General features: G+C 38.0%; 1 protein-coding gene and 1 long non-coding RNA gene across 2 annotated transcripts in view; one reads left to right on the forward strand and one right to left on the reverse strand.

The window, feature by feature from the left end:
* Positions 1-18,610, reverse strand: part of LOC129405540 (uncharacterized) — a 541,664-nt gene that overhangs the window by 87,279 nt on the left and 435,775 nt on the right. The gene's annotated exons all lie outside the window — the stretch shown is intronic.
* LOC101542736 (histone deacetylase complex subunit SAP18-like) lies at positions 7,621-8,173 on the forward strand. The gene has a single exon (XM_055141266.1). The coding sequence runs from the start codon at positions 7,647-7,649 to the stop codon at positions 8,106-8,108; it is 462 nt and encodes a 153-aa protein (XP_054997241.1). The 5' UTR covers positions 7,621-7,646; the 3' UTR covers positions 8,109-8,173.

Below are 18,610 nucleotides of genomic sequence, written 5' to 3' on the forward strand. Positions count from 1 at the left end.
TGTCTTGTGGAATCCAGTCGGTAACAGCTCTAGTCTAGTGGTCGCCTGGCCGCCCACCTATGAGATGGTTAGACTTCTTTGTCAAGACCCTGAACAAATGGTTTGAGGCTCTTCATGTTCCTGGAGCGAGCAGACATCATTGGGCTGCACTAGTATGCAACAGGGACGAATGGAGACATTACTGGCACCTGCTCGAGCAAATCAATGAGCAACGGGATGACAAGTGATGCAAGTGATACAAGTGTCCCTTTATGTATGAAATATAATTTCTTTATAAGGGCCTCCACAGAAATTCTTGGTGGGAAAAGAGTGTCAGTGCTGGAAATACTCTATTAGTGGAAATATGATGGTTTGGTGCTCAAGTTAGTATTTCTGGGGGTTACCTGGCCTACACCTGTGTGATGCTTGAAATTTGGGGTAGGGATGATTATCAGTACAAGGATTGAACTCAGGATCTTAAATATACAAGAAATCTATTCAACCCCTTTCAACCCTGTTGAGCTATTTCTCAATTTCTCAATTCAATAACCATGAATTGTGATTTTTGATATTTGAGTCCTACTTGATGGTTCTTGGGGTCATATCCTGGCTTGATGCTTAAGAGGATGCTCCTGGTTTCTTGTGAGCAAGGCTGTACTGGGGATTAAATCTGTGTCTGCTGCATATAATGCATAATGCATGTACTCCAGCCATTGAGTTACCTCTGGTTCTGAACTATGATTTTTTTCAGTAATATTTGTAGCATTGTAGAGATATCATAGATACAAGTCTTAACAAATGCCATCAGAAATTAGCATTTATCTGAGCATGAATCTAGTGGTTTTAAAAATTTTTGTCTAAAATCTCAGGTTTCTAGGCATGAGATATTTGCCCTTTCTAGGCATTGGATATCCGTTTTCTGTTACAAAGATAACTTGAGAATTTTTGTTTGTTTGCCTTTTGGCCACAGCTGGCAATGCTCAGGGCTTATTCCTGGCTCTGTGCATAGAGATTGGTCCTGGAGGGCTTGGGGACCATATTGGGCATCAGGGCTCTAACCAGAGTCAGCTATATACAAGGAAGAGTGCCACTGTACCTGAGAATTTTGAATTTTCTAAAATTACCTAACACAGAACTCTACCAATTTTTCTTCAACTTAGCACTTATATGCCTCAAGTTATTTATCATTGATCCACAAGAAACAGCTTTTAGAAAAGAATAAAAAAATTCAATTCTCACACTTTTCCTGAATTCCTGCTTTCTGTTAGTACTATGTAACTCGAGAAGTTAGAAAGATGAAAAAATTGAGGACTTAGTTTTTAGGGAGTGATATTTATACAGCAGAGACTGGGAAGGCATAAATAGTTTGAATACAAGATATCTCTAATACGTACTATGAATAGAATATTCTGAAAATACTGGGGAAAGAGATTAATGCGTTTAGAATGCAAATGACTTTGTGTTTTATTTTCTTCCAGAAACTTCCTTAGAGTAGCACTTCTAGCTTCCATTCCTGCTCTGTGTGGATGAGTTATATTGCTCTTTGCATTGTGGTATATTTAATAGTTGAGACTCCAGCCCTCATAAACAGACTATGCTTACCCATGTGTGCCTGGGCTCTAGTGTGAAGCTTAATTCTGGGTTTTGTATTAACAGGCCTCAATTCTGGGTTTTGTATTAACAGTCCTCTTGACTCATCTACTTGCTCTTCTACAGTGGTAGCAAGATAATGATAATATGGCAGAACACAGTAGCACAAAAATACCTAGGTTTACTTTCATCTCCAAACTAATATTCTTTATTTATATAAAATAAATTAATGAGTGTTAAATAATGTCTCTTTTTATTAATTGTTTAGAAGATTCTGTGCGGTTGTAGCCAGCTTTATGCTCTTGCAGTTTTGCATAGTGAACAGTTCCCAAGTCCAATGGCTTAAGACAACACTACTTTATTGAGCACACACGTCTGAAGGTGAGCTACACTTCTGCTAGACTAGACTAAGCTTAGCTTATCTTCTCATTTGGAATCTTCTCTAAGGTGATTTTTTCTCATGATGAACTAAAATTTACAGTGCCCAGTGAGTCTCTGCTTGGACTAGCTATATCGTTATTTCTGCCCATGTTCTGTGGGTTAAAACAAGACACAAGACTAAGTCCAAAGACAATGGGACAAGGAAATACATTATCTTCTCAGTGAACATGGGCCAGGATGTACAAACATGATGTTTCTATTATTACTATGTAACTGTGTTACATTTAGCTTATTTTGCATGTTAAGATAAATAATATTTGGAGATAAGCACTATATAAGTAGATTTTTCTAAAATCTGTGTTATGTGTACTTTTCTATTTTCAAAAATTAAAACTACAGTATTTGATTTTTTTACTGACTAATTTATTAATACTTATTAGGCCACCTCTACAATGCATATGATACAGTTCTGTGTGGTGGGGATACAAAACAAGAAAAACAGAAATAGTCCTTGCCCACTAGAGACAAGGGCCAGGAAGATTGCTCCATGGTTAGAAGCCTGCCTCATGAGCTGGGGAAGAAGGCTGCTGGAATAGAGAAAGGATCACTAAGTCAATGATAGTTGGAGGGATCGCTCAGGATGGGAGATGTGTGATGAAAGTAGATAAAGGATTAAACATGATTGCCTCTCAGTATCTGTATAGCAAACCATAATGCCCAAAGTAGAGAGAGAGTAAGAGGGAAATTGTCTACCAGGAGGAAGGGGAGGGGTGGTATGGGGGGATACTGAGGACATTGGTGGTGGAAAATGTGTACTTGCGGAGGGATGGGTGTTTGATCATTGTATGACTGAAATTCAAACATGAAATCTTTGTAACTATATCTCATGGTGATTCAATTAAAAAAAAGTCCTTGCCTTCATGAAACTTTATATATTTTAAAAATAAATAGAGAACTGAATGCCAATGAAATTAAAGTTACATAATGAAACTACAGATTTGTTTAACTTATGGAAAAAATAAGTAAGTCATTTAGATCTAGGATCAAGAGAGTAGTAAAGTCTCTTGAGGAATTTGAAAATGTGCTGAGATTTAAAAGATGAAATGGAAGGGATAATTACATTGTTTTATACCAGTTTATAACTAGATGAGTTCTTCTGGTACAAAAATGTGTTTCCTCACTTGAATGTATAAATACTTACTACATTGATTAAGATAATGATATGTTTATGTATATTTTCTATAGAATGAGATTGTAGGGATTTGGTTCAATTTATAACAAAAACCTTGGAGTTCAGGGAACTGAAAGAAAACATTACAAGGAGTAACAAACATGCTGAGTTAGGAGTGGCACAGGGGAATACTGTACTATCAATTCTTAAGATAAGAAAAAGATATTTAAAAAATATAACATCAGACTGAGTTTTCTGCTATATACTGACTATTTATATAAGATACTAAAGAGCAGAGTCAGACCATTTTGAGTATAATTTGTATATTCATCTCTCTCTGGCATCTCTTTATTATTTCTATTTTCTCTGAAATTTCAGCCAGTTTTTATTAATCTATAGATACTTCATCCCACAGTGAATCTAAATCTTTGCTTCTGTCACTTTTGCACACACAATGCATTTTAGAACAGAGGCCAATATGCATTCCGGGAATGCCAAGAAAAAAATAAAGTTTTCTTCTACTTTGGCTTAAACTTTTTTCTATTCAATTAGTTTCCAGAGTGTTTGTCTCTTAGGCATTTTTCTTGATGGCAAAAATCTCTCTCGACTCCTAAAAGTATCTTTGGAACCAAAAGTGTATCTGTCTTGAGAGTCTGGCGCCATCTTAAATATAAATGTGTACTTTGTGAACATTAGTAGTTGTTTAAAAAGACAAATAATGGAGGCTTTTGTCTCTCTGTATGTTTATATGTGTATGGGGAGTGGTGGTTAGGAGGGAGTGAGGAAGAGACAAATATAAAGAGAGGAAAATAAAGTACTGTAAGATAGTTGATAAATAAAACATAAGGTTTCTGAGACAGTTCATAAGCAGAAATTAGTTTGACTTGAAGCAAGTACCAGGGTTGCTAAGACAATCGTGTTTGGACTATATTTATTGATAAGGCAGCTTGGGAATGAAAGGCATGGCTGCTAAAGGAAGTCAGACAGGAACACCGAAGAGAAGAGCAGGAATGAAGAACCACCAGAATACACTGTCTTCTCAGGCAGTGTTTTGGAAAGAGTCAGGGAATTGGCTTTAAGTGTTATAGGAAAGAAGAATTACTTGTTACTTAATCTTCAGAAGGACTTTCTCATTGCTAGAGAATTTGAACACTTGGAACTGGTGACAGCAGGGATGACAAGAGTAGAATTAGAAATGGGATACAATGGAAGTCTGATTAATATCTTTTTTATTAATATTTTTATTAATATCTTAAAGGATGTTAATGCTGTTTAAAATTTATCTCTCTGATGCCAGTGGGGTCCCCAAGTGACTTTGTTGATGTGGGAATGAACCTCCACCAAACAGGAATGGCGGGAGGGGGAAATCTAGGACGGAAATCTAGGACTGTGGACCTTACTCCTTGAAGAAAAGGAGAGTTAGTCCTGACCATATCCAGGCCTTTCAGGGTCTTGCCTTTCTCACAGAAAAGAACTTCAGAAAATGAGCAATGAAATATAATAGAGGAGGGGGAAAGAGAGGAGGAGAATGCGGGCTTCTCCATAGGTGGAGAGAAACCCAGTACACATCTCAGCATTAGATAATGACACATCTCAAGAGGAGAGATGTGGACAACACATGTGCTCAGGCACCACCAGGGCACAAGCAGCACATGGGCTCAGGCAGCATGCATGTGACTCCTTTGTTCAAGTTGGCTTTTATAGGGTTTCTCCCAAGCTGCCCATATGTTTTTTTATTTTTTTAAAAAACCTAGGTAAGGGTTCATTGTTAGGGTGGATACCAACTAGATAGAGTTGGGGGTAATGATGGTCTTCTTTGGTATTCCTCTCCTGGCCTTTGTTCCTCTTGGTCTTCTCTGGATCTGTGCTGGTGCCAGGTAAAGGTCTTATCAGGCCTTGGTTCCTGTGTCCACAAGGTGGGTTCTTGCTACCTTGGCACTATTGGTTTTATAACTCAGGAGTTCATTGCCATAGGGAGTCCTTCCCTATCTACCTGTTTGCCTGCTTCATATCTATAAACTATCAGTGCTTCCAGAAGAAGTAAAAAGGCAATACTCTGATACCCTGTTTGGGGGTTTGGGCTAAAGAAGAAAACTCATCATTACTCCAACTCCTGGGAGACATCTATTAATTATAGTTTTATTCACTTATAGAATGATTTTCAGTCTCTTTTAAATTTTTTTCATGATATTTAATACTTTTCCTTTACTTGCTTTTAAAGTGAGCCTACATCCAATGTTTTTTCTCTAACTCATTGAGTACCAAGGTGTTAGATGCTGTGAATGTGTAGATGGAAAGAAAAGAAAGATGATACTGCCTCTTTAGATCTTATCACATTGGCTTAGTGGGGACAAAATCACTTAAAACAGATAATTATGTGCGTCTCACTGGGGTGAACTAAATGGATGGTTCTACCTGGGGTTTACATAAGTGCTTTATGGAGGTTACACTTTAGTGGATATTTATTTATTTATTTATTTATTATTTTTTCCTTTTGTGTCACACCTGGCAATGCTCAGGGGTTACTCCTGGCTCTGCACTCAGGAATTACTCCTGGCAGTGCTTTGGGGGCCATATGGGATGCTGGGAATGGAACCTTGGTTAGCTGCGTGCAAGGCAAATGCCCTACTCACTGTGCTATCGCTCCAGCCCCACCTTAGTGGATTTTTAAAGAGAATTAGAGATTCACAAAATGACAGTAAAACAAAAGTAAAGTCTTTTTGTTTGTTTTTGGGGCACAGCCTCTGGTGCTCCGGCTTTAAGTTCAGAAATAGTCCCTAGGGATGTTGAAGATCAAACCTAGGTTGACTGCCTGCAATACAAGCATCTTACCTCCTGTACTGCCTCACCAGCTCCCAAGGGGAAGCTTTTTAGGATGAAGGAATGCCTTTGTGAATTTATGAGATGATCAATAGCATGGCACATTCCAGAAATGGATTGCAGGGCATGGGTCAAATTAGGGGAGTAGGGAGGATTCTAGATAAAAGTGGAGAGGAGCAAATTCCTAGAGCCTTACTATGATTGAGTTAAAGTAATCATAGGCTTTATTCTGTGATTACAGAAACTATCAAGGTAAGGAAATTTATAGTAGCTTTTGATTTAAACATAAAATTCTGTTAGCTGTACTGTGGGTGGGTTGGAAGATGAATTAATAATCTATTGAAATACATGTGAGAGTTATGAGGTGGGTCTGAACTAAGTGGGGTTGGTGAGGACAAATGATAGGGCCAAGATACATTATGAGGCAGGGAAATAGGGTCAACAACTGACTGGATATTGAGGATGAGAAAGAAAATTGTGAGTCAGGAGAGGAGATGTTTGGGGGTAAGAAAATGTTGCCAGTGGCTTCATAAAGCAAGGGAGGTAGACTGCAGGAGAGTGCTTTCGTTTCTCTCAGCCACCAGCTCTGGGAGAAATGACTGACTTGGGTCAGGACGAGTAAAGTCTGCTACAGCACAGCTGTTCACATCCTGCCAGCCCCACAGGGCAGCCATCAAGCTTTCTTTGGAGTTCACTTGGTCTGCACAGTGTGGGAAATGATCCCTTCCGCCCAATCAGGTGGGAACTCAAGCTGGAGTGAGGAATTGCTCTTTACAGGCAAGAAAAGTCTGTTGAAATAGGTGTTCTGGGGCCATTCCTTTCCTCACAGAAAAGAATTTCAGGTGGAGGTGAAATTGTGAAGCAAGATAGTTTTTTACTGAATGAACCTTACTTTGAAAGATGAGAGGGGAGAGACAGAGAGGAAATACAAGCTTAAGAGAACACCAGCTTCTCCAGAGTGGGAAAAAGCAAGCAAAGAGAGGCAAGCGAGTTATGTGTTCAAGGGAGAATATGGGTCTGAAGAGTCACCCCAGTGTCATTTGGGGTGGAGGGGAGGAGAGATTTTATATAATTTCTCCAAATATTTTTCTCCTGGAATTCTGGTTTTTTTCCCCTTATTTTACGTGTGATAGAAGATAATTTCTATTTTTGAGAACCATTTGTTTTTCCTATTCTGAGAACTGTTATTTTCAGTTTAACTTTTTCTTTGTGTACTTTGATTATAGAAAGTTATTTCTATTAATGTGTAAATGTTCTCCAAGTTATTTTTTCATTTAAGTAATCAAATTAACCATCCATTTAAAATTTGTTTCTAAATTTCATATAAAAATAGTTACAAAGGTCTCTTATTCATTCTGAAGTTGTAAAGAAAGTCTGTAAGTCTATTTTCCCTCCATTATGAGGTTTTTATTTATTTATTTTTTGTATTTAACTATGCTGCTCAAGAACAGTGGTTCTGGGATTACTCAGGTGATGAGGCTCTCAGGGCACACTCGACAGTACTCAGGTATTTCTGGAAGCAGTGATGCTCAGATGACCATGTGGTGCCAGGGATTGAAGAGAGTTGGCACATGCAAGGCATGTGCCTTAACTTCTGTGCTATCTCTCTTGGCCTCTGTTTAATATTTATAGCTACCTGGAATGTTTCCTGTCATAATAAAAATTATACCTTTAAAGTGATCGTCTCCCAGGCCCGAGGAAGAAGATGGTGGTGGAGTCGCGCGTTACCCAGGAGGAGATTAAAAAGGAACCCGAAAAGCCGATCGACCGGGAGAAGACATGCCCGCTGCTGCTCCGTGTCTCCACCACCAATAACAGCCGCCACCACCGCATGGACGAGTACTCTCGCGGGAACGTGCGGTCCAGCGAGCTGCAGATCTACACCTGGATGGATGCAACCTTGAAAGAGTTGACTAGTTTAGTAAAGGAAGTTTATCCAGAAGCTAGAAAGAAGGGCACACACTTCAATTTTGCCATTGTTTTTACGGACCTTAAAAGACCCGGCTATCGAGTTAAGGAGATTGGCAGCACCATGTCTGGGAGGAAGGGGACAGATGATTCTATGACCCTGCAGTCGCAGAAGTTCCAGATAGGAGTTTATTTGGACATAGCAATCACCCCTCCAAATAGGGCACCACCACCGTCTGGGCGCATGAGACCCTATTAAATATTATTTGCTGTTTCTTGGAGTATTTTTCATTCAGTTATGTAAAATAAACTTTACTCTTCCCCTCAAAAAGAATTATACCTTTAAAATAAGAAACTAGGGCTGGAGCGATAGCACAGCGGGTAGGGCGTTTGCCTTGCATGCGGCTGACCCAGGTTCGATTCCCAGCATCCCATATGGTCCCCTGAGCACCGCCTGGAGTAATTCCTGAGTGCAGAGCCAGGAGTGACCCCTTTGCATTGCCAGGTGTGACCAAAAAAGCAAGAAATAAATAAATAAATAAATAAATAAATAAATACAGGACAAATTCTTTAAGAAAATAAATAAAATAAGAAATTAACTAATGCAGAGTAAGAAACTTAAAACAATTTTTTTTGAGTAGAGCGATTGCAAAAATGGTGGCCTCCATGACTTTTAATACTCTAAGTACTAGAATTAATTTTATTTCTATTTTTGTTTATTACATCAATTATTAAATAGAAGTTTTCCCTAAAGTTAATTTTGAAGAAGACAGCAGAATCCTTAGTAAGGAATAGTATGTATGGACTAGAAGAAGAGTAAATTAAGAGTCTGACAGTATTGTGAAGATATGGAACCTGAAATCTGAGAAAAAAAATCCAAAGATTTTTTTAAAAAATTTTTTTGGGGAGGATGTTATTTTCTTTGATTTTTGTCTTTGGGTCACACCTGGTAATGTTTAGAGCTACTCTTGGAGGTGCTCAGAGGACCATATGAAATGCCAGGGATTGAGCCCAGGTTGGCGGCATGCACCCCTACCTGATGCACTATCTCTCTGACCTTCAGTTATTTTTTTCTTTACGTTTAATAAGATTTCAGGGTAAAACTGAAGGATTATTACAGAAAAAGTGTTGAATTGTAATCCTGAGGGTGCAATTGTGACTTTAAAACAGCTCATAGTTACATGTGTTGTCATCATTTATGTTCAAGTCAGATCAGGTTATACTGCCACATGAACTTCTAAAACAGTTTTATTTTCAGGGCTTTAGAATTTCAGAATTTCACTGAAGAGCCTGAATTTGACTGTACAAAGCATATGGGCTCTATTTTTCTATAATGATTTCCACTACATTTATCAGTGTAAGGGGAAAATGGTTATTCTCTATAGTAGGGATTAAGGGGATATTTTACTCTTTGGAAATGTCTACAATAGAAAAGAATGCTTATTTTAAATGTGTCTTGGTTTATTCTTTCACTTGATGGAATCCACAAATAAGATCCTTCTCATCAAATGAATATTCATAGGGAATGTGCTCAGACAAAACCAAAATTCATTCTTCACACATGCTATAGTCATATGATCACTTATATTGTAGTAACTATTATGCGTGTGTTTTTACATGCTACATGGTGTAGGAATAAGGAAATAAATACAAGGAGTTTTCTTTCCCTGAGGGATCTGAGATTCAATTAAGTGAGACAAACCACTGAGTGTAGCCCAATGGAATGAGTGTCAGGTATGGGTAAGAACAAGGATGTGTTTTAGAGTATGGAGGAAACACAGTTAATCTACAGAGTGTAAGGTAAAAGGTTTGCCTTGGGTTCTAAAGGAAGAAAAGAAGTAAAGTGAAAAATTAGGAAAATCCAATGAAAAAATAGGCTTGCAGAGTAGATGTATGTACAAATTCAAGTGGCTTAGCTGGGCTGCAATGTAGTGTTGGAGAAAACAAACACAGAGATAGAAAGGAGTGAGATCACAGTCTTGTCTTGTGTCCTGTCACCAAATGGCCATTATCCTGAGGCTAGCATGTAAAGGATAACAATTTTAAGCAGAAAACCAATATGAATAGCTTTTCCTTTTATAACTATCATGATTTTCAGTGGAGGGTACATTTTGGTGAGCCAAACAAAGCTGTGAGACACAGGCCAAAATGATGAAGGCATAACCTAAGGGAATGAGTGGGAGGAGGTATTATGGCAATAGAAGCTAGGGTTGTGATGATTGATGGATGCAGAAGAGAGAGAGAACAAAGGGAGTCCTCATTTTGTTGGTTGAATAGTTTGATGGATGGCGATGCCTTTACTGGGCAGCTGGTTTGGGGAAAGCATTAGTTTTTAGCTTTGGATGTTTTGAGTTTGCCTGTGAGATAACTAGTGGAACTACCCTGGAGCTGGTTTACAATGAGTTTTGGAATGTGTGAGACTTCAGAGGCAGTGGACTGAATCTTAATAAATTTGGTGGTGGGGAATGTGCACTGGTGGAGGGATGGGTGTTTGATCATTGTGAGATTGTAACCCAAACATAAAAGATTGTTAACTATCTCATGGTGATTCAATAAAATATATATTTTTTTAAATTCCGGAGCTACCTGAAGAGCCAGATACTATGAGTGCTATAGAAAACAGTTGGGATCATTTTAGGATGAGGTTCTAGAGAGCGAAGAAGAGGAATTCTGGGTCAATGTAAAATTGGATAACCATTGTTTTGAATAATTTACTTTTGGGGTGTCTCTGCAGATTGAGTGTTGAACATTTCCAACCAGATGGATCCTATTTAGATAAGTTAGGATGGTTACAATAGGTTACAATAGGTTACAATAAGTTTGGATGGTTACAATAGGTGAATCCCAGTTGTGACATAACTCTGTTGTTCTTGACCTGAAATTAAAGGATTGGACTGTGCACTAACTATTGCTTAAATACTCTTCTTCTTAAATTTATTTATTTTTAATTAGTGAATCACCGTGAGGGTACAGTTACAGATTTATACACTTTTGTGCTTATGCTTCCCTCATACAAAGTTCGGGAACCCATCCCTTCACCAGTGCCCATTTTCCACCACCAGTAAACCCAGCATCCCTCCCACCTTCCCCAATCCCATCTCCCCCACCCCACCCTGCCACTGTGGCAGGGCATTCCCTTCTGTTTTCTCTCTCTAATTAGCTGTTGTGGTTTGCAATAAAGGTGTTGAGTGGCCACTGTGCTCAGTCTCTAGCCCTCATTCAGCCCGGAACTCCCTTCCCCCACATGGCCTTCGACTACATTATAGTTGGTGATCCCTTCTCTGAGTTGCCCTTTCCCCAGAATGTGAGGCCAGCCTACAGTATAGTTGCAGGCTACAAAATCAATACCCAAAAATCCATGCTTAAATACTCTTTCAAAGTACTCTCAGTAATTCACTTTTCTACAATGCACATGCCTTTATTTGGAAGGTCTGAACAAATAATTTGTGTATTAAATGATGGTCTCCAGTAGTTAATACGAAATACTCTTAATTTGTGAATCTTTCTATATTTTTTTTAGTGCAAGAGTATTGGAATGTTTAAGCTTAGTGCACCTGCAGATTTGGAATTTTATTAAGGCTAATTTATGAAGATTAAGCTTTTTAAACTAGTCTTTCTTATTGTTGAGTGTGAACTGTTATGACAGCATATCATTGTTCTCCAACTCTTTGCAAGTTGTCATATACAAAATTTCTTTCTCAATATATGTACAAGTTTCCAGAATCTCACTCCATTCCCATCTCCTGTTATTTCACCATTTGCTATGTTCCAGAGATGTCTTGATATTCTGCAACTCACCAAACTGTATTATCTACCACAGACTTATACACATTCCTCATGGAACCTCTTCTCCCAGTATGAATACAACTAGCATTTTTTCAGCTTTCATATTTCAATCTGTATACTATCTTCCTCCCTGATCACCAAATGATCACCTTTCTCTCCCAATTTTATCACTCTCCTCTTTTCAGAAATCGTCAATATTTCCTTTGCTAAAATTTAAATTTCATAAGGTAATATAGGATAAATACTTTTTATGTGGCAAATACAATATTGTATCCTGACAAGCAATAATGAAAATATTTTATATTCATTTTAATATTTTATTATACTGAAGAGTGATGTGAACCTACCTCACTGATAAAAGAGAAATTTAAGAACAAAATAGCTCAACTGAGTTACCCATGGTTATGAAGCCAGTAAATATAGTGCTGTATTTGTTCTCAGATATTTGATTCCTTATAAGGAATCACTTATAAGTAGTCACTTTCTTGACTACTTTCTTGACTACAGCAACAACTTTCTTTTTAAAACAATTAATTGGGGCTGGAGTGATAGCAAGCGGGTAGGGCGTTTGCTTTGCATGCGGCCGACCTGGGTTTGATTCCCAGCATCCCATATGGTCCCCTGAGCACCGCCAGGAGTAATTCCTGAGTGCAAAGCTAGGAGTAACCCCTGTGCATCGCCAGGTGTGATCCAAAAAGTTAAAAAAAATTTTTATTAATTTTTAATATTTTAAAAGACAGTATGATTTATAAAGTTATTCATAGTTGATTTTTGGGTATACCATGCTCTAGCACCAATTCCACCACTAGTGTTAACTTTTCTTCACTAGTGCCCAAAGTTTCCTCCTACCCCCAAGCCTTCCTCCTTGACAGGTACTTTGTAAAGCCTGATTTATGTGCTTTGGATCTCCTACTCTCAGTGCTGTTGACTCGTAGTTAGGCTATATAGACACACTACTCCTTTACACCATCGATGTACTGGAAGCCCTTGACCTCACCTCCTCACATATATTACTTCCTGTCCTCTAATGGGGCTACTCCGGGACAGATAAAAGAATTTGCAGTTACCCACCAGTTTTGCTCTTGGAGTTAGTAAAGAATCTGCAGTTACCCACCAGTTTTGCTCTTGGAGTTAGTGAAGTTTGAGGAGTAGTGTTGTCATAGATTTGGGTTTGAGAGTTGCTTCTGGGGTCTCTCGAAACAACTGACTGGGGTTACATGCAGCGTCAGCTTTCAGACTGGGGGCAAGGGTGTTCAGAGCTAGATGGGGTGGGCTGGCTGCCAATTTTTTTAAGGAGTATTGTTGCTTTCAAAAAATCATTATTTTGCAAAGGCTTTACCTTTCTCTGTCTTTCCCCTTGAGTATCTTACTTTTATACCTCCCTGAAATCCTAAGTGATCTATTAGAACTCCAAGAGGAATGATTTTTTTTCCCCCTGTAAAAGGGAAATGGTCATTACTTCTAGGACTGATTAGAAATGATGTCTTTTCCTGGGGACATAATCAGTCCTGATGATTTCTACATTATTTTTCCCTGTTGTGCCCTAGAGAAGGTGAAAATTTTTAGTCTGTACTTTTAAAGGACTACATAAGGGAAAAAAAGAACAAGCTGATGCCAGAGAAGAGGTTGGCCATATTGAAAATGGACAATTAATCAAGTGTTATTGGCAGGTGATTTACTCTGAAATTCTTTAACCCATACGTGGCAATTATTTCAAGGAGTTCAATCAAATCTTCTCCTGATCCTGTGTTAATCAATGGGAGAGTTAACTAATTGCCAATTTTCCCCTTTAAATTACATCTCTTTCTGTCTTTAAGGAAGGTTGTAACAGAAACGTAAGTGGTAGTGCTAACTTTACTTTTAACTAGCCAAGAGAGGAGTTTACCCTAATGAATCAGAATTTTGAAGATGACTATTATTTAATTGAAATAAGATAAGAGATAAATTGCTCTGAGTGAAACTTATTCTCCTCCTCACTCCTCAGAAATTTTTAAGTTAAAAAAACTCCTTTTAAATCTTAGAATTTGTTTTCATGCTACAAAGATGCATCACTCTTTCTTTTGAATGTTTTCTCCTTGTTTACAGTGTTAATATAAAGAGCATTTTAAATATTATTTGTTTGGTCTCTGAAAAAGTGAAGAACAGGGTGAAGAGGTAAAGGCACCACAACAATTAATCTCACTCTATCAAGAAAAGCTACAGAACAACTCAGAGCTCACTGTTGTGTAAACCATTTTGCAAGGTCATGTTGAGATGTAGATTTCCAAGCTAACCTAAACCTTATGTACTTACAAATCAGCTAAAACAAAAATCCTTCAGTTAATTTAAGACTGAAATGGAGTCAGGATTGTGTTTCTGTGTTGATTATACTAAAATTCAAAACTAATCCATCGTAAAAAATTATATATATAAAACTGTAAAAAACATGAAAGTATTGAGTAGTAGAGATTTCCTTTGAATATAATATTAATTAATCTACTTTTAACATTTTCGCATATTAAAAAATTTAATGCAATTACATGTTTATTTTTATATGCTAAAGACTAGAAAGAAGTGTGGGAAGTTATTAATACTGACCGTCACTGGACCGTGGGTCAACAGAAGATTTGCTTTCTTTCCAATTATTCTTATATAATTAGCATGCATTTCAAAACAAAAAAATTAAGCTTTTAAAACTTGGAATTAGAGGAAGAATGCAGCAATGATATAAAACATACAATTTTTAAAAATCATAACACTGAATGAAAAAGCACAATGAATAATGCAGAAATTTATTTTGGTATTTTTTTCTTTATTAATTTAAGTTTACAATATTATAAAACTTAAGGGTTAACAAATTCTGTGAATATAGGTAATATCCCTGTATATCTATATAATTTTTTATACCACCAAAAAAGTTCCAGTACTGTCCCAACACCACTGGTGGAGGGATGGGTGTTTGATCATTGTGTGATTGTAACCCAAACATGAAAGCTTGTAACTATCTCACAATGATTCAATAAAATTTAAAAAAACACAAAAAACAAAAACCAAAAATCCCCTGTATCCAGATCCTTTTTCCACCAATAGCCATAATAATTTTGTTTTAGTTTTGTCAGTTCTTTTCCTTAGTAACTCATATTCCACATGAGTGAAAGCATCCAGTAATTATCTTTTACTTCTTATATCTACAGTTTTCCAATAGTTTTATTTTGTGCCAGCTAATCAGAACTTCTCTCCCTATATTAAAAATGCACACATATGGAAGTAAAATGTCACCAACTAACCATTTAAAAGCATAGTAGCATCAAATTACATCCATTTGTTTTCATTAATGGCACACTTTATCTTTTCTAAGGGTAGAGCAAATTTACTATTTACTATAAGTTAATTTTCCAGTCTACTGTTAATGAGCATATAGGTTGTTTTAGTTATTATGAATAATGCTGATGTGAACATAGTGGTGAGAATATCTTTTTGAAGTAGTGTCCTCATATCCTTTGGATAAATAGCTAAAAGAAGTGTTCCTGGATAATATGGAATTTCAGTTCTGAAGGAACAAAAATCTCCATACTAATTCTGAGAATTTCATACTATTCCATAACTGCTGTACCACTTTCTATTTTTACAGAGCAACAGGATTTCTTTTTCTTAATATCCTTGCCAATGTTGTTTCTCATCTTTTTGTTAGAGGGTGAGGAGGGGCGGTATGTGTGTGGGAGATGGTGTTTTCCAAAGTAGTGCTCAGAGGGCCGGGGGACATCACTCCCAAATCACACTTACACAATTGGGCCAGAAATTCAGTGCCAGGTTTGAGGGTGTAGTGATGGTCTGACAGTACTGGAAACCATCAGGGCCATACCACCACCAGGGCTGGTGGTATTCTTGGGCATCTCCAAGGCTGTGTCATATACAGTGGTATCTGGAAGGCCATGGCTTGCGGGGCTTGAACACAGGCCGGTTACGTATAGCATGGTATGTACCCTAATCTCTGTATTATATCTCCAGCCTCTTCCCATCTATTTGACATAGGACATTCTTACAGGCATGAGGTGATATGGTAGCTCATTTATCTAATAATAATTGAGGTTGAACATCTTAATATTTGTGTTTCTATGAGACCTGTGTCTACTCATTTTTGTGAAGCAAATTAGTTTTAATTGATGAAATTTACTTATATGTGAAGGCAGAGATAGCCAGAAATATGTGTTCAAGAGAGAACACTGGCTTCATTCCAAAGTAGAAAAAAACGGAAAGAGAGATGCCCCTTTAAAGGAGAACCTGTGGGTTTGAAAGAACAGATGTCCATTAAAATTTTTTATCCATTTTGGATTAGGTTGTTCAGGGTGTTGATTTTGTTGACTTGTGTGCGTTGTTACTAGTCTTATGGGCAGAGCATCCAGGGGCATTACAGGATTAGGGATTGCATAAAGGTCTTCAACATGATTTGCATCTTCTCATGGTTTTCCTTTTGGTTCAGGCGGTCCTTGATCAGAAGCTGCTGCAATTCAGAGCAGTTTTAACCTCAAAGTTCCTCTGTAGTGTTCCCTGTGCCTTTTTAACTCTACGCTTGTCATCCTTGTAGTGAAGGTTGGGGACGGGTATTCTCTTCCATTTAATTCTCGGCCTTGCACAAGTACTATGTGCTTTCAACACTTCTTTTTTTCACTCCAGCTATAGGTCTGGGCTAAGTAAATTATTTCTGTCCCTCTCCACAAACAGAGACTGTTATTCTGTTTTTTTTTTTTCCCCAGCTGCAGTGAGTTTTGAACATCACCCGAGGGTGACAGTGTGCCCCCTCCAAATTCCTACTCATTAAGCCTTGTGTCCCTCAGGCTTATCCATTTTGGGTGATTGTGATTGTGGAAACACCTCAGGGTGATTGTGGAAACACCTCAGTGGCGTTTGGTGTCTTTGTACATTATTGCTCTTCTTTCCCTAAGGCCTTTACTGTGTTGAATCATTTCTCAGTGTGACCCTCACCCCAGCAGTGAAATCTGTAGAGAAAAATTTGGTAAGAGCATGAAAATTCTATTACATCTGAAGCTTCTTCTTCCCAGACATCATACTCTTGCTGCTCCGCAACCATCCTCTCTATATCCCTGAATTCTCAGCCAATCTAACTCACATTCCTTGCTGCTATCTGTTTGGGCCTTTCCTGTGTCTGATCTGCAGGCCATTGACATGTATCTCTTCCTAAATTTTCGGATAATTTGATTTCCTAACATCACCTGAGTTTTAAAAACATTAACTTGAAGTTGGACACATTTTTAAAAATGTGGGAATAGGAGGATCACATTCTTATTTTTTCTCTACTGAGTTAAAATTTTTTTATGTTTTAAAATGCAAATTCTGGAGAGATAATACAGCAAATAGGGCATTTGCTTTGCATGTGGCCAACCCAGGTCTATCCTCGGCATCCCATATGGTCACCTAAGCAGCACCAGGAGTAATTCCTGAGTACAGAGCCAGGAGTAACCCCTGAGCACTGTTTGGTGTGGCCTCCTTTCCCCCGACAAATTGCAACTTTGTAGTTTAAATAAAATTCATTTAAATGTTCTAAATTGTTAATTGTTTTTTTGGTTTGGGTTTTTTTGAGGGGGAGCTTGAGGGGGCCACACCAGTTGTTTTCAAAGCCAGCTCCTGGCTCTGACTCAGGATCAGTCTTGGTGGGCTGGAGGACTGTGTAATACCAGGGATCCCTACCTGCTGTACCATTGCACTGAATGATCTAAGTTTTTTGTTTTTTAAAGCATAAAACTTGTTAACTTTTCTTATGTTGTAGACAGCTGTAGGATAACATAGCCTCATAAAAACAGACCTGCAGACCAAAGGAACAGGGTTGAATATCCTGTCACAGACCCCCAAATATATGGCCACTTAAACTTTGACAAAGGAGCAAGAAATGCAAAGTGGAACAAGGAAAACCTCTTCAACAAGTGTTGCTGGGAAAACCGGATAGCTACCTGCAAAAAAATGAACTCTGACCTCTGTCTAATGCCAGGCACAAAAGTCAGATCAAAGTGGATTAAAGACCTCAATATCAGACATAAATCTATAAGATTCATAGAAGAAAATGTAGGCAGAACTCTCTGTGACATTGAAGCTAAAAGCATCTTTAAGGACGAAACAGCACTGACCATGCAAGTGGAAGCGAACATAAACAAATAGGACTACATCAAACTAAGAAGTTTCTGCACCTCAAAAGAAACAGTGACCAAAATATAGAAAGAGCCCACAGAATGGGAAAGAATATTTACCCAATACCCATCTGATAAGGGATTAATATCAAGGATATACAAGATACTTGTAGAATTGTATTAGAAAAAAACCTCCAACCCTATCAAAAAATGGGAAAAAGAAATGAACAGAAGTTTCCTCAAAAAAGAAATACAAATGGCCAAATGTCACATGAAAAAAATGCTCCACATCCCTAGTCATCAGGGAGATGCAAAACAAAAACAACAATGAGATATCATCTCACACCACAGAGACTGGCACACATTCAAAAGAACAAAAGCAACCAGTGCTGGCAAGGATGTGGGGAAAAAAGTATGCTCCTTCATATGCCGACTGGTCCAGCCATTCTGGAAAACAATATGGACAGTCCTTCAAAAGCTAGAAATTGAGCTTCCATATGACCCCGCAATACCACTTCTGGGAATATACCCCGAGGATGCAAAAAAGCACAGTAGAAATGACATCTGTACCTATATATTCATTGCAGCCCTGTTCACAATCGTCAAATATGGAAACAACCTGAGTGCCCTAAAACAGATGACTGGTTAAAGAAACTTTGATACATCTACACAATGGAATACTATGCAGCTGTTAGGAGAGATGAAGTCATGAAATTTTCTTATAAATGGATAAACATGGAGAGTATCATGCTAAGTGAAATGAGTCAGAAAGCGAGGCACAGACATAGAGGGACTGCACTCATTTGTGGAGTGTAAGGTAGCATCACATGAGGCTGACACCTAAGGACGGTAGATA

This window comes from Sorex araneus, chromosome 1 (genome assembly GCF_027595985.1).
Source record: "Sorex araneus isolate mSorAra2 chromosome 1, mSorAra2.pri, whole genome shotgun sequence".
Classification (NCBI taxonomy): Eukaryota; Metazoa; Chordata; class Mammalia; order Eulipotyphla; family Soricidae; genus Sorex; species Sorex araneus.

Bases quoted from the DNA above. Each gene is read 5' to 3' on its own strand.
- LOC101542736 (XM_055141266.1), top strand. From the start codon at position 7,647: ATGGTGGTGGAGTCGCGCGTTACCCAGGAGGAGATTAAAAAGGAACCC.